The 22,243-nt window shown below is 47.8% G+C and overlaps 1 protein-coding gene across 2 annotated transcripts in view; it reads right to left on the reverse strand.

Moving 5' to 3' along the window:
- Window positions 1-22,243, reverse strand: part of Lgr6 (leucine-rich repeat-containing G protein-coupled receptor 6) — a 119,587-nt gene that overhangs the window by 39,271 nt on the left and 58,073 nt on the right. For both annotated transcript variants that reach the window (NM_001427357.2, XM_087581361.1), the window contains 1 exon segment: window positions 3,507-3,722. In NM_001427357.2, coding sequence (NP_001414286.1) covers window positions 3,507-3,722 — 216 coding nt within the window.

The raw sequence follows: 22,243 nt of genomic DNA on the forward strand, positions 1-22,243 counted from the left end.
TTTTTTTTTTTTTTTTTTTTTTTTTAAGAGCTAGTCAATTTGAAACAAGGAACAGAGTAGGCAGTGGTGAAAGTTGACTTGTAGTTAAAAAAAAAAAAACTGGACACAGGGATCTGGAGAGATGATTCAGTAGGCGAGCTGCTGTTTTTACAGAGGACTGGGGTTCAGTTCTCAGCAACCTCACTGTGGCTCAGCTCCACATGTAACTCCAGTTTCAGGGGATCCCACGCCCTCTTCTGGCATCTGTGAGCACAGCATGCACTCAGGGCACACACATGCATACATTTGGGCATGCGCACATATAAATAGTAAAGAAAAAGATAAAGCTAGACATACTCAGAGTGGGCATGGCAGAGCGAAATAAAAGTTAAAACAGTTACAAACCCAATCAGTGTGGGATATGTTAGTAACTGAGGTTTCTCAAGGATTGGATTCCCCTGAGCATGAGCCTGAAGATACAATAATACCAAAAAAAAATTTTTTTTTTCTCTAGAAGAAAGAACAGAATCTCCCATCAAAGGCATCCATTGTTCCGGGAAAATTAGATGCAGAACTTTCTACACTGTGGCATATTTGAGTTGCGCTGTTAAAGTTCAAGAATTTACAAACATCTTTAGGCAGAAAAGGGAAATCGCTTAGGAGGGGTAAGAAGTGGGCTGGCTGGTGAAGATGCAGCTGAGCTATGAGGGCACTGGACCCAAGCCGTCCAGCCAGTCTGGTGAAGCTCCCATCCCCACCTGCTCTGCCAGGTCCCAGTAAGGAAGACAGATCCTGCCCTCAACTCAAGGATCTTCTAGTCCTGAAAGGAAACAGCCTTTACCTTCTTGGCAAGTTTTTTTTTTTTTTTTTTTTTTATTTATTTTTTTCCGGAGCTGGGGACCGAACCCAGGGCCTTGTGCTTGCTAGGCAACGCTCTACCACTGAGCTAAATCCCCAACCCTTCAAGTTTTGTTTTTTTAACTTTTACTATTTCCTTCTCCCGTCCATCTCAACTCTCACCAAGTGTATATTCTGCCTGCCTCGGTTTCCCAGACTCCCCTCTCCTCGTTCAGCTCTGCCCCAGACCATCTCAGCTTCTAGAATACTAGCTCCAGGCCTCCCTCTCTCCTTTGAACTATTCATTCAGCTCTGGAGCCCTGGCACCTCCAGTAGTGCAGCCAGGGACCTAGGCTGGGGCTTACACGGTTATCTACTGGACATTACTAAAGAGAAGCTGTTTGTGCCACCAGTGTGGGAAAGGGTTCCATATATGTCAGAGTGGCATCCAGGCATGGGCTCTGTTGGAGGGAACCAAATCCCTTCCATTGTATTTATCTGCCGTGTCTCCTGACAGGCCCCCATCCACACGCGTGTGCAATTTCATTTCGTTTGTTTTGAGGCACAGTTTCGTCATATAACCCGCACTGGTCTCTGCATTGCCGTCCTATAGCCTCAGCCGTCCAGATTGTAGAATTGCAGGTATGCTCAGGCACATACCCAACCCTACCCCTTTGTTTTTAACTTTGTTCTTGTGGTTATTTTTTCCTTATCTGCCTCCTGGGCTTCCCCACAGGGCATCTCTGTCTTCTTGGCCTTCATTATCCCTCCTGCTCGAAACCCTCTTTCACACACTAATGGGAGACAGAGAAGTGAGCTTCTCCTGTACCCTGTGCCAAGGGACCTGGTGTGTTTCAGCTTTGCTCCTCTGCACAAGCTTTTCTCCCTTAATTGTCCCTTCTTATACCCAGTGGGACCTCACACCTTCTAGATCTATATTGGGCCTGAATCTCATGCCGGCTTCCTAACTTCCAGCCAAGCCTTGAAGTTCCATTGCGCCTTTTCTGCTTGGTCCCCTGCTCTGGGAAAACCTCACAGGTAGATCAATTCTTCCTTCAAAATGCCCCTTCGAGAGGCACACTCCCACTCATCCTTTCTGCTGCCTCCGAAGCTGAACCTTGATACACAAGCACCTCAGAACTAATTTTTCTGTCTCTGGTCTCCCTGCGTTTCCATCCATCCCTCAACTCTAACCATCCTAAAAATATCTCCCTTTAACGTTTGCTTGAAAACCAGCAGGCTTCCCCCCCCCCCCAACTGGCAAATAAAGCCAGCATCTTTGCTCTGACATGGTCTGTCCCCAAAGTCACCTCCTTAGTCTTTTCTCCCATATTCTGCACAAGGACTCTGCTATAGATGGATGGCCCCGTTCACCAACAGCCAAACGTTCTGTCTCCTCTGCCGTGTCTTTAATGCTCTATCCCCCCTTGCTTCTCCAGTCCCACCGTCTCTCCACGTTTAGCCTCAGATTTGCCTCCCCTGTGAAGCCTTCTTCTTCCCACCCACAGCTGTGTGGCTTCCCTGCTGCTCCTGTGGTATGAATCAGCCTTTACCACTTAGCTATAGCGTCAAAAGTCATAACTGCCCTGGTTGTCTTTCCTCACAGAGCCCTCCGGGCCAGCCACATCCTCTGTGAACTTCAGCACACACACAGAGGCTCTGTAAGTGCATATCGTTGCCCACGTAGCAGAGACCCATCCTAAAGTTCTCATTTTCCAGTCATCGTGTCTGTCACAGAGACTTGACCCTATTCCCATGTGGGGTCCCAGGGACATCACCAAAGCTAAAACCAATCGCACTGACTCCCAGAACAATGGAGGATATGGCCATCCTAATAGAAGAGTGGACTCCACTGGGAACACTTGTGTTGGCTCTCTAAGTTCCCAAGACAGAACATTAGACAATTAAGTCACTACCTACATCTTCCTCCCTTCCATGGAACTAAGCACCATCCATTCACACAGGCCTAGAAAACCACACCAGATTCCCAGGAACAAAGGAGGCAACGCTGCAGAGTCCCTAACACACATGTTCCTGCACCAATTAGCATGTAACCCAGAGCAATTACACATGACCTCCGAGCCCTTAGTAATTAGACGATGAACTTACCAATCATTCATAGCAATTAGCTAGAAGCTAATTTGCACTGTAAAGTTCCCACTAGGAAGACAGAGTTAACCCCAGCCCCTATCCCTGCCAGGGATGCTATCTCCCAGGTAATTACCCTGCTGGGGCTTTGACATCTAATTACATGTGATGGCCTTTCCTGCTTCTTTAGGCCTGCAAAATTAAATGGATTTATTGTATCCCTATGCCAAAGCATATAACTGCGTCTTTCGACTATCAACTGTGGTGGGAATCCCTTAAGAAACACTTGCTTTATATTTCAATTAGCATGGAGTGGTTATTATACTTGCATGGTAAGAAAACAAAAAGGGCAAAAATATTTCTGTTTCTGATTATAATTAGTCCCTTAAGTGACTCTTAGATTACTTCCATGAGCTTAATGTCATCTGGCTTTGAGATCATCCTATAGCATCAACAAGGATGGTCATCTTCATTGTCTGAGCAGAAACTGAAACAAGAAAGCTTGACAACATGCAAAGAAACGCAAAGCCCCCGACCCAACTGGAGAACGCACCACGCAGCTTCCCATCCCTGCAGGTGGTGGGGACTGAAACAGCACTCACAGCACCACAAGACTGGTGAGGTTCTGGAAGGCATAGTCAGGGATGTGGCGGATGCGGTTGAGAGCCAAGGTCATGGCCTGTAGGGCAGGAAGGTTGTTGAGAGCTCTGACAGGGATCTCGGTGAGTGCATTGTCATCCAACCAGAGGTGGCGGAGGGAGGACAGCCCCTCAAAGCTTCTCTCAGGGACCAGGGAGATGAGGTTAGCATCTAGGCGCCTGGTGGAAGGAAAAGAAAATAGAGAGGAATCAGTCCAACCCAGGTCCAGATCACGCTTTAGGGTTGAGCTGGACTTGGAAAGACCCAACAGGCACTCTACAGTATTGCTTACCATGTCTCCCATCTCTTCAATATTCCAACCCACAATTCTTGATCCTTCGTGGCATTTCTATTTATGACCCTAACTGCTCCTCTCAGATCCAACATAGAAGCCATAGCCCATTTGTGATAACCAGTACTTCCCCTGCATCCTTAGCCCCACTTCTCTGAGTGTGACATTTTCCCCAATCCTGTCCACCCCAAGGAGATTAATGGACGTGTCCCCTACAGTGACAGAGGAAATTTCCCCCCTTCTAGACATAACTAAAGAAAATGCCTCCTCAAAGATGTAAGCCATTCTGTCACCCATCCCTGGCACCACCTGTCCCTCAAACACCTTCAAGTTTTGTATGGCCCCTGTCAAAGCCCTGGGACTCCTAGATACGTCGATGACCTATTGGAGATACAAGCATGCAACAAACCCTTTGTGGTGGCTTAAATAAGAATGGCCCCCATAGGCTCATAGATCTGAATGTTTAGTTGACACCATTTGAAAGGATTAGAAGGATTGAGAGGTGTGACTTTGTTGGAGGAAGAGTGTCACTGGAGATGGGCCTTGAGGTTTCAAAAGCCCATACCAAGCCAAGATTCTCAGAGTTTCAGTCTCTCTTGGTCTCTTAGATTCTCTGTCTCTCTGTCTCTGTCTCTGACTCTCTCTGTCTCTCTGTGTCTGTTTCTCTGTGTCTGTCTCTCTGTTTCTGTCTCTCTGTCTCTCTGTCTCTGTCTCTGTCTCTCTCTCTCTCTCTTTCTCTCTCTGACAGTCAATCAGGATGTAGCTCTCAGCTACTGCTCCATCACCTCTAGCTGGGGAGTTTCTCCCAAGGACGCATGAGGACCATCAGGGACAGTACTGCTAACGTAATTTAGGCAAGACACAGAAGCATTGCTGATATAGAAAGATAAATAAATGTATAGAAAAAATTCATACATGCAAAAGTATACATGCCATGTGCATATACGCAGGAAAAACACTTGTACACACTAAAGTAAAACAAATGTTTTTGTAAAAGAAGAAGGTGAGACCATTGGGAGACCAGCAGAAGTGAGCAGGAGGTTCAAAGAAGAGTAGTGTGGGGTGGGATATATGAGTGGTACACGGTGATATACACTATGAAAATGTCATAATAAAATGCACTATTTTGTACACTAATTAAAATAGTTAATTTTTAAAATAACCTGATAAAGCCAGCAATCTCTACAGTAAGTGCTCTCTATTCATAAGGATTCGTGTTACCACAGACAGGGTCTCCATCACTGTTGGTGGGATAGCTTTGGCCACAGGGAACCCTGTGAAAACACAGTCTCACCTCTTCCTGGAAGACCTCAGAAAGACTGGGGTGGGGATAGGGCTCATCCCTGAAGATGTCATAGATGTTTCTAGACAGATGTGGGAACCACCACATTAGGAGACACTACTTGGCGCTTTGAGGAAGAGGCCACTCAGGTAGAAAGCCCTCACCGAGCTCTGTGCCAAGGACAGTGTTGGCGAAACAGCAACTGCCGGGAAGATAGCATAGCTTCCTCACAGAGCCTATAGTCACGAGGAAATTTAGGTTGACAGTCAGTGCAGTACTGTGACACCCAGTCCAGGGCGTCAGGGAAGGAGAATGTGACACTGGCATGGAGACCTGGCAGCCATCAGTCTGGTGAGGGAGGGCAGGCACTCCAAGCAGAGCAAATAGCATTTGGGAAATACTGAATAAAGGAGTCTTAAAACAATGTAGGGCTTCCAGAAGGATGAAGAAAAAAAAGGGGCGAGGTGCTTGGTGAAGTTTCAGGGGCCTCAGAACAATGCCATGGTATAGGAAATGAGAGCCATCAAAGGTCTGGGTTTTTTGTTGTTTTTTTTTTTTTTCAGATTTTTAAAATTATCGTTCCCTTATACATTACATCCCTACGGTCGTTTCTCCTCCCTCTGCTTCTCCCCATACCTGCCCCCCCTACCTCACCTCTCCCCCAGATCCACTCCTCCTTTTTAAGCCAAGGAAGAACATCACTATTTTTGCTTTAGAATCAAGATAAAACATACTCTTTTTTTTTTTTTTTTTGAGACAGGGTTTCTTTGTGTAGCTCTGAATATCCAGGAACTCACTCTGTAGACCAGGCTGGTCGGAACTCACAGAGATCTACCTGCCTCTGCCTCCCAAGTGCTAAGATTAAAGCCATGTGCCACTGCCACCCAGCAAGACTGATTATTTCATACAACTAATATATACTCATTTTTAAAAGAAAGAAAAGGCTGAGAGTGGTGGTGCCTGTCATCCAAGCACTTGAGAGATAGAGGGATGAGAAGTTCAAGGTCATTGTTGACTTTAGGAGACCAGCCTGGGCTAAGGAAGATCCCATTTCTAAGACATCTTTCCTTCCAAAAGCCCAAATAATAAAATAAAATGAAGGGGCTGGAGGAGGGAAGGTCTCCTTGGAGTAAGGACCAGTAGGTATTAGGGAAGGGTAGTATTAGGGGCAAACACTAGCTAAGGGCCAGGGAGCTGGGAACTGGCTAGTTTACAGTCCTGAACTTTGCCCTCTACCACTGCCTGCCTAATGGGTAAATTCACAGAGCCATGAACCCTGACTTCCCCACATGGGTGATGCCACCTTCCCTGAAGTGCAGTCAACTCTGCAGCGATGACCATGACACCACCAGTAATCACTGTTTCTCTTTCAGAGCACTTGTCCTATGCTAGATACAGGCCCAGGTACAGGTATAGGCTCTGTGTCTGCTCAACTCTACCACAAGATGGCTCTAACTACCCCCACTTCACAGGAATTGGGCTAAGTCACTCAGCTAGTGAGCCAAGGACATGAGATTTGAACCCTTGTCTGCTGACACTCAAATCCATGAACCTTCCCACTGTGTGATGCTGGCACTCCAGACACATCAAGGGAGGTGAGAACCTGCTCACCTACTTAAGGGAGACAGGAAGTGGGACAGGATGTATGTGGGGGTGGGGTGGGAGCAACTTTTAATCCTGTGAGCCTAAGTTGGATGGAAGTCAGTTATTTAAAAACCAAACAAACGGGGCTGGGGATTTAGCTCAGTGGTAGAGCGCTTACCTAGGAAGCGCAAGGCCCTGGGTTCGGTCCCCAGCTCCGGAAAAAAAAGAACCAAAAAAAAAAAAAAAAAAACCAAACAAACAAACACACACACAAACTTGTTTTGTGTTTGTTTATGTGTGTGGGCTTACATGTGGAGCTCAGAGGACAACTTACAGGAGTCAGCTCACTCCTCCCACCATGTGGGTCTCAGGGTCCCAACTCAGGAAACTGAACTGGGTTCATCAGGCTTGACAGCAAGTGCCCTTACCACTGAGCCATCTGGCGAACCCCAGAAAGTCACTTCTGTGTGAATGGATATGTGTGAACACACACATATGCCTACACACACGCATTGCATGCTTCCATGTGCACACTGCAGTCCTGATCAGTCCACTTCCTGCATTGTGCACAAACCACAGGCAAGAGAGCTTGGACAGGGCTCCTGCAACCAGGCTAGCATCCAAAGGCTTCCTGCATTGTGCGTTTCAACCTCACTGTGAAAGGATTCCTTCTCGTCACCTCTCAAGGGAGGACAGATTGCAGGAGTCTCGTTGGGCAGGGAGCCAGGATGCCTCTATAGCATACACATCTCCTAGGGTCCACACATCTATGGTAGAGCTGTTCTAGGATGTTGGACCACAGGTGTTTGTATCCCTGCTCCTGATGCTTGGGGAAATGCCAAAGTAGAAAGTCGAGTGAGGCAGCAAGCAGAGAAAGATAGGGCAAGAATGGGAAATCATTCTGGCCTGTGTTTGTGTTCGAGGTGATCGGGGAAATAACACATTCCACTCACACCAGCTGGGCCGTGACAGAGCAATCCCAGGACAGTACTGTTGGGTGTAGTGAACTGAAATGCATGCTTCCAGATGGGTATGGAAGGACACACCTGAAATACCAAGACCTAGAGACAGGGCCAAGACAGGCAAGAAATCAAGGCCAGCCTGGACTACGTAATGGACTCAAGGCAAGCCTGCGCTTCAGAGTGAGAGCCTGTCCCACGAGCAGCAGTAACAGCACACACACTGTCCAGTTAAATTTGAATTTCATGTAATGAAGACTTTTAGCAAAAATGTGTTCCATGTACTATTAAAACTATGCCCAGTAAAATTTAAATATCAGATAAAGGGTAAGGGTGTCCCCCTGGCAAGATTTTTATTTTAGAGGGCAGAGAGATGGTGCAATGGTTAAAATACATCTTGCTTGTGCAAAAGATCTTAGTTTGGTTTGCAACACCCATGTCAGGCAGTTCACAGCCAATTGCAATTCCAACCCTAGGGGAATCTGATGACTCTGGTCCCTGTAGGCATCTACACTCACACGTGTACCCACAGATGTCAAAATACACATACATGTCATTTACAAATAAAAAAATCTTTTTTTAAAATTTTAGATCCATTTTATGTGTTTGTGTGTTTGGCCTGAGTGTATGTGTACATGTATGTGTAGTACATGTATGCCCGGTGAAAAGGACTACAGATCTCCTAGACTGTAGCTTAGGGATGGTTTGTGAGTCGTGTGGATGCTGGGAACTGAACCTGGATCCTCTACAAGGATAATGTGTGCTTTTAGCTACTGAGCTCCACTAAAGGAAATCTGGAAATGTATTTGAATTTTATCTGCCAACTTTGATCCTTTGTGGAGAGTGGGGGTTTAGCTGTTAGATATAGCCACACATCCCCTCCTTTTAGCTTGTGTATGGCACTGATGTCCCCATTGCCCCCTTTCTCCTATTCCTTTAACAGATGCCCTATCTAGATGTGCTCTGGTGACCCCAGGGAGGAGCAGGGCACCTGGCAATGGTAGGTCTTGGAGGCTTTGGCTGTGAGGTTAACACACGATGTTGAGTTCAAATGACTCAAGCCTTCTGCCCCAGGGAAAAGCAGTAAACCAGTTCTAATCCTCCACCATCACCACCACCACCTCCAGGGTGGCCTGACTCTTAGAGACCTGCAAGGGTCAGCACCCTGCTTCAAAGAAGTCTCTCTCACTCTTTCCCCACCTGGCTCCTTCACAGGATGGGAGCTTTCTGTAGAAAACCCTCCAGCCACATTGAGGGAGGGTTCAGGCTCCACTGGGGTGCCTAGGCCTCTGGGGTAAGTAGGCTTCCCTGCCACCTGGGAGTGGAAGGGGCTGATGGGGGCTTCTGTACTGCCAGCAGAACCTGCCTTTGGGGACTAAGAACTTCCAGAGTTGCTCCCGCCCGCCCGCAGGTGGGAGAGCCAACCCCGACTCTGGTTTGGCAGGCGGAAGACAGCAATTATACCAATTAAGCGCTGGAATAGAATCAACACCGCTCCTCTCCCCCACGTGGGCCTGGCCCCTCCAGTGTTTTCCGATTAGAATTCTTCCCCGCAGTGATGGGACAGATTAGCAGGGCCCTGGCAGGCCAGTTGGGGCTTGCCTGGACTTTGGGGAAACAGCTTAACATCTTCCTACTCCCCAGCCTCCTGCCGAGGTAGAGGCAACAGGTAGGGTGAGAGGGTCTACCTCCAAGACTTCTCACGGAAAAGGGGACATGGCTGTCTCATGACCAACATGAGTAGAGAACCTACAAGGGCTGTAGCAGGAGAGTTTCAGGTTAGACAGCAGAAAAAAGTCCACATAGGCTGACTGAGAAGACCAGCTGTGTGTGAGATGGGGACCTGAAGGATAGTGACTTAGCTGATGTCACACCAGGATCTTGATACCCTGAGATATCAAGGGAAATGCCAAATGGAGCATCAGGTCTGGAACCCGAGTTCAGGGCTTCTTTCTGTTCTACTGCTCCGACTCCCCCAGAGTGATGAGAGGGGCTTGGGGTGTAGCTGTTGGTAGTGCACTCGCCTAACACGGACAAGGCCTGGGGTCAGTCCCCAACACCACATAAAACTGGTGAGAGTGTGTGGCTGTTATCCCTGTGTGTAGAAAGAGGAGGCAGGGAGGTAATCACGGTCAAGTTACTTAGCCATGCAGTTTGAGGTCAGTCTGGGCTACGGAGACCTTGTCTCAAATAAATAAGAATAGGTAGGTAGGTTGGTTGAAAGGCAGGTTGGTAGATAGATGATAGACAGACAGACAGACAGATACAGAGAGATGATAGATAGATAGATAGATAGATAGATAGATAGATAGATAGATAGATAGATAGATAGAGATAGATAGATAACAAAGAATGACAAGAGGACAAAGATGTGTCTCTTAGTTGTAGGAAAACAGAGGCTTTTACAGACACAGGGGAGCAGACCTAAGTATAACTTTCAGGTACTTCTTCCTCTATGGGCCACTAACTGACTCATGAAGTTGTCAAGGATTCTTTTAGACGTATGTATATGAGTGTTTTTGTCTGCATGCATGTATGTTTGTGTGCATGCCATGTCAACAGAGGTCAGAAGAAGGGATCCCCTGGAACTGGAGTTACAGGGGCCGTGAACCACCATGTGGGTGCTGGGAACTGAACCTGGGTCTTCTGCAAGAGCAGCCAGGGGCTCTTAACCTCTGAGCCATACCTCCAGCCCTTGCAAGTGATTCTCTTTAAGGGGCAGTTCTATAGAAGCTCCAGGCTTGGTGCCCAGCAATTATGCTCACTTTCTGAGTCCAGACTGGTTGGAATCTAAAGGCCAATTGGCTGCAGGGAGACCAGAAAGACAGCTGAGAAACTGGAGAGAGTTTCCATCTCTTCTGCTCAGGTTAATGATAATTTAGGTTTCCTCTCCAGCTAGGGCACATGGTGTGAAAGATGTAGCAGATACAGGACAGGAGTCTCCAAGAGCAGGGAGGCAGAAAGCAGCAACAGGAGGGAAGGTAGTATGAAGGAGGCTCCTTGTGGCTGGAACACATCTGGGGAGGGAGCTCTGCTTCTCACCCAATCAGAGAGGGCTAGGCCTTTAGGTCTCTCCTATAACGTGGCCCCTTCACTGGAAGAAAACCCTTCTGCAAGTCTGAGGACTCCGAATGCTCCTCGTTCTCACTGGTCCATCAGTATTTTTGGAGAACGAGAGGATGGAGGTCCTGTTTCAGACATTCAAGTTCAGAGAGGGAACCCCTAGTTAGCAGTCATCCGGTGACCAACCTCTGGCCACTTGCTTGGCCCCAACCCTTACTCCAGCCCAGCTGCCTCTGCTCTCTTATGAGCCTCTCACCACTCTGACCCCGAAGGCCCACTACATAGTTCTCAAGACCCAACACATAATGAGCATGAAACATCCTGTCCAACACCGGTGAAGAATGTCAAGGTGACCCTGAGAATGTGCTGAGTCACACATGTATTCCCAGCATGTGGGTAGAAGCAGCATGACTAAAACCGTTGGACAGTGAGTTCTAGGCCAGCCCAGGAGATGGGGGTCCAGACTCAGAAAAACAAAACAAACCTCAAGATGGTAAAAACAGCACTAAACCTCACTCAAAACTTCCCCGGGAGTTGTGGGCAACCTCTGTTTCCATTCCCAAACTGGAACAGCGAAGAGGAGGAAGAAGTTGGAAGACAGAGAGATTAAGAACAAGGAAGCTTCAGGCAGTTGTTGACTGCTTGGGCCAAACCCAGGCCTCGGGTTTTCATCCTGCAGCCCCATCTCCAGCTCAAAGAGGCATAGGTTGACTTTTGGTGGAACGCTGGAGATCAGAGGGCAAATGGAAAGGAGGCCGATGAAAGTAGAAGGGGGAGAAGGAGGGGGGAGAGAGACAGAGACAGAGACAGAGATAGAGACAGAGAGACAGAGACAGAGAGAGAGACAGAGACAGAGAGAGAGACAGAGACAGAGAGAGAGACAGAGACAGAGAGACAGAGACAGAGACAGAGATAGAGACAGAGAGACAGAGACAGAGAGAGAGACAGACAGAGACAGACAGAGACAGACAGAGACAGAGAGACAGACAGAGAGACAGAGAGAGACAGAGAGAGACAGAGACAGAGAGAGACAGAGAGACAGAGACAGAGAGACAGAGAGACAGAGCGAGACAGGGAGAGAGACAGAGAGAAATAGAGACAGAGCGAGACACAGAGAGAGACAGAGAGAAAGAGAGACAGAGAGAGACAGAGAGAGAGACAGAGAGAGCGAGACAGAGAGAGAGACAGAGAGAGAGAGAGAGAGACAAAGAGAGAGAGAGAAGCAGCCGCTATGGAAATAGTAATAATGTAGAGAAAATATTCTACATAGGAGCCGTTGATTGCCTGGAGGGACCAACAGCCCTGACCAAGAGCCTGCCAGGGAAAGTGAGGGTTCCAGAAGGGGCAGGCTGGTACCTGCATGGCAGCGAGGAGGAGCCCCAGGCCTCTGCAGGCATTAAGGGCCCCTGGCTCCTGCCCCAGCACTAGCCTCTGTACAAGTTGCCAGCTTCTGCACAGAAGCCATGGGGCTCCCATGGTAAGGGGGTGGGCTCCCTGTGCACAGCATGCCCTAGCCCTGCTTGGCATAAGGACTCTCTGTCCAGGGACTGAGCAGACTGTACCAGACTCAGGCAGCTTAGGCACCAGTACCTGAGTGTCTTTGCCTTCGTACACACTGACGCCACTCCAAGGCTCTTGTGTCGTAAGGACCTCCATACAGCTCTGTTGCCCTGGATGTATCCCCCACTGCCTATCGGGTTGTCTCAAATGCCCCTCCATATAGACAGTATCCAATTAATGGGTTCAACTCAACACTCTTATGCCAGTGTTGGGCTCAGATCTGGGAATCAACTTAAGTAACACACAGTCTCCCTACCACAAACGTTCTTAGCCTGTTTCGTTTATTATATTTACTAAGACTCTATGTCTTCGTGGCTCAGTGGCCCTAGCTGATGGGTAGTGAGGACGAGGTGTCTGGCAGGTGTAGTGAGCATTATACACATGTTATCTTACTTAATCTCCACCCCAGCCCTTTGCATGCAGTGAGGGAGGCTCAGGGAGGAGAAGCCATTGGTCTGACTCCAAAGCCTCTGGCTTTAAACACACAGCTTCACATTCTTTGATCTAGCTTGTAGAAAACACTCCTGGAGTCAGAGCCAGGGCCCAACCCTTTTTTGCCTTTGAGAAATCCAGGAAGGCTTCACAGAGGAGGTGGCACTTAAACTATCTCCCAAGGGAGGACTAAGGGTTTTCGGTGCAGTGTTAGGGAAAGAGCCAACGAGGCAATGAGAACAGTAAGAGCCAATGTCCACAGCAGGAAAGGCCTTAGGTAAGGGTCAGAGTTTGCAGGTGTGTGAACAGAAGCTGGAGAGGAAGCAGCAAAAGCAGGGAAGGGTAAGTGGCAGCAGACAAGATGGAGGAAGATCACCTAGTGAAAGTGAAGTTAACCCTGGGCTGGGGGCGGGCAGTATGGAAGCCTACTCTCTCTATCCAAGAGAAAAGCTGGTAACCCTGGAAGCAGAGCCCTTCATCTTCAAGGTACCTCCATGCGATCTGGGCTGCTGACAAGCCTTCCCTTGTGCAGGTGCGAGCATCAGAGCTTGTCCCGAAAGGCCCTACCTGGTGTCTCAGCTAAGGAGGGCAGTCCCTGCACATGCCCGCAGGATTGCCGCTTGGAGCTTTTTCCAAATAAAGACCAGACAGAATGTTGGTTCTAGAAATAGTAACCAAGCCTAGAACATGTGATCGGACTCCACACCCAGCTCCAGAAAGTTCCCATCCAACATCCTCCTGTGCCAAGAATCAATGCACATGTGATGTCGGCTATGAAATTCCCTCAGGTCTCCTTGTTGGTGGCTGAGTGTCCCTGGTGTTTAGGGGAAACCGCCCAATAGAACATTGTGTGACTGGAGGAATGGTGCTGTCCAACACAATAACCACGAGGCACCCGGGGCTGTTGACTACTTCAAATCTGAGTCACATTACCGAGGAATAGGGTTATGTTTTATTTCATTTTCATTGACACACGATGCTGGTGGCTGCCAGCCCGGACAGCTCTGAGGAATTAGGTTCTGTGTGAGACATCAGGCTACGGTGACAAGTGAGCTTTGGTTCTTGCCCTCTTGGGAACTCAGAGTGCGTAAAATGAACACAGCAAGCCACCATCCGTGATGCAGCGTGAGTGTGCTCTTGTGCTGGAGAGCGGGGGACAGGGTGTGTGAAGAGGAGACAGAGTGGTTGTCACGATTGATCGTGAGGACAGGGAAGGTAGGCCAGGCTTTCAAAAGGACTGAGTGGGTGGCATTCACAGTGAGCCTTAAGGACAACTGAAGTCCCTTCAAGTGAAACTGGAAGGATGTCTGGCAGTGGGGAGATACCCGGACACCTGGCCAAAGCCCACCATGGGAAAGGAGAAACAACCCACTATGTGTACAAGAACAGAAGCTGCTAAATGAGGCGAGGGGTTGGGGGGGAGCCGAGGGAAGATGGAGAGGCAGCTGGAAGGAGAATGTGCTGGTCTTGGGTGTGCTGTGTGGCAGATTTTTAGCGATAGGGACTGGGAAGGCTGAGGGTAGGAATACAGCTCAGGCAGTAGCTGCCTGGATCACAGCGCTCTGTGACTCCCAGCACATTCTTCTCTTCCTCCTGGGTTCAGTTTCTTCACCCATAGAGGATGAACCCAAGAAGGATTCTTAGGGCTCTATCTATCTATGAGGAGTCCATGCTGTCTTTGGACAAAACTTTCCTTATTCTTGTCCCTGTGTCCTAAGACAGGAGCCTTGCTGAGTGTGTCCCGTTCCCAAGCACACAGTGGGATGCCAAGGCTCAGGCAGTAAACTCCACTCCACACCCTAGAAGCATCCCAAGACGACTAAAGTCCTACCATTTGGACAGAATTACCTTTTTTATAGTGTAGAATCTGCCCGCTATTGTTTTAAAAACCTGGGAAGTATTATTTGGTATCCTTTTAGTGGAGAACATCTTTTTGAGGAAAGTTTCTGCAAATGAGACACAGACGTGGACTGAGGGAGGGCAGAGAGATGGGGAGCCAGGAAGGATGTCAATCAAGGTGGAGGGAGACAAAGGCCAACTTCGGATCTCCAAGTGTCTTCACCTCACAGCCTGCTTTGATTCTTCTTTTCCCTATTATATTGGAAACGTCCTAGGAACTATGCCACCTCATTCCCTGAACCTCTCTGCGGTGGATTAGGGTGGGGGTTGAGCAGGGTCTTGAGCAGGCTAGCTAAGTGCTCTACCACTATTTTCCTATACCCCCAAGTCTGTGCCTTTCATTAGTCAAGTTAAACGCCAGGGCTGAGTGCTAAAGACTACCCAAGTAGACCTGCCTCTCATGTACAATTCCCTGGGTTCTGTCTCTAGCAATGGAAGAAAGGGATGCTAGGAGGACTTTCAACACTACTCAGAGAACTGCCTGTTAAGAAGGGCCCAGAGGGGCTGGAGAGATGGCTCAGCGGTTAAGAACACTGACTGCTCCAGAGGTCCTGAGTTCAATTCCCGGCAACCACATGGTAGCTTACAACCATCTGTAATGAGATCCATGCTCATTTCTGGTGTGAATGGAGACAGCTACAGTGTATGCATATGGGTCCAGAGTCGAAAGAAATAAAAGGTGAAAGGGACCCCCGTTCAGGCAGGGATTTTTGAGGGACCAAGTTACTTAGCCAAAGTCACTGAACCCTGTTGCTGGGAGGATCCTGGGAGAAGATCAGGTTCCGAGAGCCAAGAGCCGTTCCTTGGAGACACCCAATATTGGGTCCTTTCCCATGGCTCCCAGCCATGACCTCCACATCTGGAGCCTAACTTTAGGACCTCACAGAGAGCCACACCCATACAGAAGAAGCATCCTGGAGAGCTGGAGAGCAATCATTCCTAGAAGACAGGTCTCAGGGAGACAGGGACTGAAGAGCAGAGAGGAGAACACCCAAGCCACCAGGAGTTTGAGCTGAGAACTTGTGGGGAGTAGGTGTGGGGAGTCCTGAATGACAGTGGGTTCCCATCAGTGACCGAAAGAGCAGGGAGGCTTTGGGGATCTACCTTGCCCCACACAAGGAAGGGCTGACTTTGCCGGGGAGCTGGGATTTCATCAGCTCTGATTTATGTCACCTGTAGATGCCGTCCCTCTCACTGTCAGCCTAGATCAAACGTAGGATATTAGCATGAAGGCAATTCCAGCTCGTTCTCTGGGCCGTGCTAATGCCCAAGCCACCCATTCCCTCCTTCCATCTGTCAGAAGAATTGATGGGTGTGCAGGAGCCCCAGGAGGCAGAGCAGCCGCTTCCTTTGTGTACATCAAAGGCCGATACCTGAGCGTTTCTGCAAGCCATTCCTTGTGTTCTATTCAGCAGCAATATATAAAAATAATTACATGCCCTCCAGGAGGAAGGCAGCAGGAGACCATGTAGCCTTCATGAGCTTGCCCTGAAGACATGGACCTACAGATCTGGGCAGAAGGCCAGCTTTGTGGGTGACAATCTCGGAATCCGGGGGTGGGGACTGTGAAAAGCTATCCCATCTCTCCCCCACCCTCCAACCTTTGGATTCCGAACTGCAGGCTGGTTTCTGGGGACCGGCCTGGCTGTGTGAGAGGTGTTTGGGAGCTGAGTCCTGTGGTTGCTTAGGCCTGGTGCCTGCCCTTGGCAAAGGCAACTGTGGTTGGTGCAGGAGAAAGCAGATGGCGGGGAGGGGTTCCCAAACTTGCCTCTCCAGATAGGGGGCAGTGATGTCAGAGTTTAGGGAGCCTATGTGACATCCCAGTGCTTGAACGAAACTATTAGCAGGCTCTGCAGTCATAGGTACAAGGGGGAATAAAGCCAAACCACATCTTAACACTTCTAGAAGGAGAAACAAGAGAAGGAAAAAAAAGGTAAAAACCTATATGGGTTCTGGCTTTCTTAGTCAGAGTTCCAGGCCTCCCGATAATCTGTTTTCCCCTCCTGTTGGAACCGTATGAGAACTGGAGAGGTTACACCTACATGATGCTGCCCATCTCTCTTGGCCTCCCCATCCCCCTATCTCCTGCTCATCCGTCCACCCATATACCACAGACTAGAGAGCTGCCAGGTTGGTCTTGCCTTTCTCTTCTTCAGCATCATCCACAGTCTGCAGTTACCTGTAGCCTCTTTAGTTGGCCCTGAAGTTCAGCTTCATTTCTCATTCTCCGACCCCCCACCTCAGCTGCAAACATGCCTCTCAGTGAATGGCCCATCCCAGAATCCATGCTTCTTCATCCTGTGCTTTCAAGGAATTGCAGACTTTTACAATTATATTTCTCCCTCTTCTCTTTATATTGTTGCTTTAAAGACCTTTTAGAGCCCACGAGGTATCATCCCTTTTTTATACTCGGCCTCTCCACAGTCCTGACTGACCTTCAGCCTCATCCTAAGGACCTTCAGCCTCATCCACAAACAGGGAGAGTGGCTACAGTTCCTCTCCTCCCACCTGAAGAGGAAACAAGCCAAGCAAACGAAGCACACTTAAGCTCAAGCTGTATCGACTAAACTGAGGGAAATGCAGCCACTAATTACCTGTCACCAAAATACCTACCAACATATAGACAAAAGAAACACACATGTACACACACACACACACACACACACACACACTCACATATGGATGTGCATGCACGCACATGCACACACATTCATTCACATGTGCACATGCATACAATCACACGTGTGTGTATAACTAAAACCTGGAGCAAAAACAGTACTAGGCCAGGGTCTGGCATCTCTGCTGATGGGGAGGGGCTGCCTCTGCTTTGTCTTGTGAAGCAGAATAGCCCAACCAGTGTGGATAGAGGGTGGAAATACATCGTCTCCTGCCCTAGATGTCTACGGGTCAAAATCTAGGAAGCTGGGAAACCATGCTCCTGCATAACCTTTCTGATGCAACCAACATGTGCAGCTGACCTGTGGCGGACAGGACAGTGCTTCTCTTTCAGTCTCCCTCTCTCCCTCTCCTCCTCTCCCTCTCCCCCTCTCTCCCTCTTGCCTCTCTCCCTCTCCCTTTCTTCTTCCCCTTTTTCTGCTTTTCCTCTCCCTCTTCCCCTCTCCCCTCCCAGGTCTCATAACATAGTCAAGAACAGCCACAAACGCATTTTTTTTTGCATCTGAGCCTCCTAAAGTGCTGGGATCACAGATGTGTGCCACCACCTAGCAAAGCTGTGGTTCTCCTCCAGCCTGGCTCCATTGTAGCATCACCCAAGGAGCTTCCCGGAGTCACAAAGCCTGCTAGAACTCCCTACAAACTCCGAGTCCGCTGCTGTGAGACAGAAGCTGAGCTCAGCATTGTTGGTTTCTTGTGGGGAGTCAAGTCAGGGACTTGTGGGCTATGTGGACTGTCACGTAGACCAGAGGGTGAAGGGTTCCACCATAGGACATCAAAGCAATGCCAGATGCATATCTGTCAGATGCTAAAATCTTCCCTGGGAACTGTGCACAGCAGCCTGCTTTCCAGCTGTGTGTCTGAAGAGCAGGTTGCCCTTCCCCAGAAAGGAGAGTGAATGAAATCATGTCAAATTCCTGTCACTTCCATGGTGACAATCTATATCTAGATAGGGCTGGGTTTTTTTTTCCTATTCAAAGATAAGAATCAAAGCATGGACTTAGAGACATGTGTACATATGTGTACACATGTGTACATACATGTACTCACAGTCTTATGATGCATGCAGCCAACATCCCCAAACCCACTAGCAGGTAAGTGAATAAACACGTCAGTTCTGGATGCCCAGTGGACTATTACTAAGCATTAAGGTGAAAGGAAATTCTTTTTAGCCTTTTTTTTATTTTAAAGATTTATTTACTTTACATATGTGAATACACTGTCACTGTCTTCACCCACACCGGAAGAGAACATCCAATCCCACTACGGATGGTTGTGAGCATCACATGGCTGCTGGGGGTTGAACTCAGGACCTCTGGAAGAGCAGTCAGCAGTCTTAACTGCTGAGCCATCCCTCCAGCCCTCTGTTTTAGTTTTAAGACTACATTTATCATGTGACGTGTACCATAATGCACACGTGAAGGTCAGAGGACAACGTGGCGAGTCAGTTCTCTCCTCCCGCCATGTGCATCCTGAGAACGAAACACGAGTTACCAGGCTTCGTGGCAAGGGCCTTTACCTGCTGAGCCGTCTCACTATGAACTAAACCTGCACTTTTAAGCATAGTTCAGTGGGCTGGAGAGGTGACTAGGAGTTAAGAGCAAGTGGTTGAGAGTTGTTCTTGCAGGGAGCTCTGATTACGTTCCGGCACGAATGTCACGCAGCTCACAGCCGCCTATAACTTCAGCTCCAGAGGAGCCAACTCCTGACCTTGCTCAGTGCCCACACTCACATACTGGCATAGATAGAGTCATCCCTCAAAATAATTTTAAAAATGGTTACGAAGACAAATTTTATGTTCTATATATTTTACCATAACTTTTTAAATTTAAAATAAATTTAAAATATAAGGCGGGGGTGGCTAAAGAGCAATATTCTTTTTTAATTCTGAAAAAAAATTAAATACAGGAAGAGGTGGTAACATTTTGAAAACCCAGAGGATCACATTTCAGAGAGCAATCTGTTCCTACAATGTGTGAGCAGTCAGAGCCTCGATAAACATCAATAGGAAGAGAAGAGGCCGAGATAGAAGAAAGTTAAATGGGCAACATATAAAGGGACATCTCAAAGACAAACAGAAACAACAGAGCGAGGTGGGGAGCAGGCGAGTCTGCAAGCACAGAAGCGGGAAAACAGCATTCGCATTCACATTGTTGGTGACAAAGACCAAACCTGACTGCTCACAAGCCTGACTAAGCACAGGTAAGGCAGGCCTGAAACCTTTCCTTTAAACTCAGAAGAAAGGGCTGACGGCAACCTGAGAGCAATGGAAAGGAAGAGGAGATAAATAACAGAGAGAAGGTACCTGTGGTATTGGGGACTGCAGATACTTCAAAGGATCCAAGCAGAGAGAATGGAGCACATACATGCGTGATTACCTCAAAGGAACAAAAATAGCGAGACCGAAAAAACAGGACAGGTTTAAAATGCTCCTTGTGTTCCAAGCAAACGTAGATTCATGAAAAACGACTCAAAAATGAAATAAAAGAACCACGGGCATTCGTAAGAAAGCATGCTGTCCTCAAGGTCAATGATACGGCAACCTCTGAGATTTCCGGGCATCCTACGAGTCAGAGGGAAGCAGAGCTATACCATAGGGCATTTGGACTCGAGGATTTTGTATCTTGTTACTGGGGCAACCATTCATGAAGTCCACACAGTTCTGGGTATGCGCATAACTGTCTGCATATTTCTTGAGTGTGCGTGTGTGTGTGGGGGGGTGCACACATGAATATGAAGTGCACATATGAATGAAGGCAACCCTGAATGTCATTTCTCAGGTACCATCCACGTGTCTGAGACGCGGTCTCTGACTGTCTTGGAGCTTACCAAGTTGTTTGGCTGGCCAGCTAGCCAGAGCCACACATCTGCCTAGCTCCCTACTACTTGGATGACAAGCCTGCCGCCACACCTGGCTTTTTTTTAAAAAAAAAAAAAACATGGTTTGGGGCTGGGGATTTAGCTCAGTGGTAGAGCGCTTACCTAGGAAGCGCAAGGCCCTGGGTTCGGTCCCCAGCTCCGAAAAAAAGAACCAAAAAAAAAAAAAAAAAAAAAAAAAACATGGTTTCTGGGTATTGAACTCAGGTCACCATACCACCATACCTGCACAGCAAACCCCAATTGAGCCATCTCCCCAACAAATATATTCCTAACCACAAAAGTCTTGCATTATAAGAGATAATAACAGCTAATACAGTAGCTAATATTGCTCTAGGCTTAAGAAAAACTTGCTAAAAAAATAAAGAATAAGCAATCAAAAAAAGTTAAAATTAACAAAACAAACAAACAAACAAAAAAAAAAGAGAGAGAGAGAATGAAGGCTTTTCCTGGCCTCTCTCTCAGTGCAGGAGATCAAAACCAGGGCCTCAAACCAGTTAGATTATCACTCAAGCATTGAACTACACTGCCGGCCCCCAGAATGAGGGCTTTATGAGTTCTATTTCCAGGCAAGATGAAGTAAAAAGCATGGGGCCCACCCTTCTGCCTCAACTGGAAAACCTCAGGCCACAGGTAGCCCAGGAAAGGAAACTGGTGCTGTCAACCTTCTGTTCTCACTGCCTGGAGAGACCTTCTAGACCTCCATACAAAGCAGAGACTCAAAGAGAGTGTGTTGTGCCACTTGAGGAGACTGGATTCAGACTTTGGAACAATTGAGGTGGCTCAGATTTGAGAGACAAGAGTGCCAAGAATAGAGGGGGGCATGGAAAGAAAGAAGTGGGGGGGAGCTGTGGAAAGATCAATGAAATGCTTTTCAAAGTATCGACCATGATTGGAAGCGAGAGCAAGTCACATGCAGCCTGTCCTCCAGGCCAATGGATGTATTGGCAGAAAGTGAGAAGAGCTCTGTGAACTGAGTGGTTGGGAAAAGATAAAGTCAGACTAGTGAGAGATAGAAAACCAGAAGACGTTAGAAACAGTATCAAAGAACCCGCTTCCCAAGCCAAGCATCTGGGACCGTGTAATTTATCACTAAACCCTTCCAAACTCTTAAATAAAACATTCTCCTGCTTTATAAAATGGGGCAGGGATTAGTGGGTTGGACCGATACTCAACTCCCTCAGCTCCGCCAGACTACAGAACTCACCAACAAGAACACAAGTTGTTAGCCCATAGCCATTTTGTGACTATTTTATTAGCATGTAATGTAACATTATTGATACAATGTTACTACTTAGCTGCTAAGGAGCTTGCCTAGTGTCATTCATGAAGCCCAGGATTGATGCCCAGGGCTGACTAAGCTAAGTGCTGGTACATGCCTGGAGTCCCAACTCTTGGGTAGATGAAACAGTCATATGGCCATAAATTTGAGGCAAGCCTGGGCTACATAGTGAGTTACAGGCTAGCCAGGTCTATAGAGTGACACCCTATCTCAAAAATGACCTAAAGCTCTGCTGGTCATGGTGGCTCATACCTCCAATCCCAGCACTTGGGAGGCAAAGGCAGGCAGATCTCTGTGAGTCTGAGGCCAGCCTGGTTTACTTAGTGAATTCCCGGACAGCCAGGGCTACATAGAGAAATCCTGTTGGAAGGAAGGAAGGAAGGAAGGAAGGAAGGAAGGAAGGAACAAAGAAAGAAAGAAAGAAAGAAAGAAAGAAAGAAAGAAAGAAAGAAGGAAGGAAGGAAGGAAGGAAGGAAGGAAGGGGGAAAAGAAAGAAAGAAAGGAAGGAAGGAGGGAAGGAAAAAAGAAAGAAGGAAGGAAAAAGAAAAGAAAAAAGTAGTTTCCTCAAACCATAGAGATATTTATATTAGAGGTTTTCCACCACTATACATTCCAATAAAACACTACAAATTTTCCTTTCAAAATCCAGAACAAGGTAAATGTGTGAACATTAAATGAAGTGCCCAGATAGAAGGCACGTGTGCATACATACTCTGGGCCGAATACAGTTTGAGTATGTCCCCTAAAGGGTCATGGGCTGGAAGCTTGGTCCCCAATCTGGTCATGTTGAAAAGTGA

Source organism: Rattus norvegicus, chromosome 13 (genome assembly GCF_021556685.1).
Source record: "Rattus norvegicus strain SHRSP/BbbUtx chromosome 13, alternate assembly SHRSP_T2T, whole genome shotgun sequence".
NCBI lineage: Eukaryota > Metazoa > Chordata > Mammalia > Rodentia > Muridae > Rattus > Rattus norvegicus.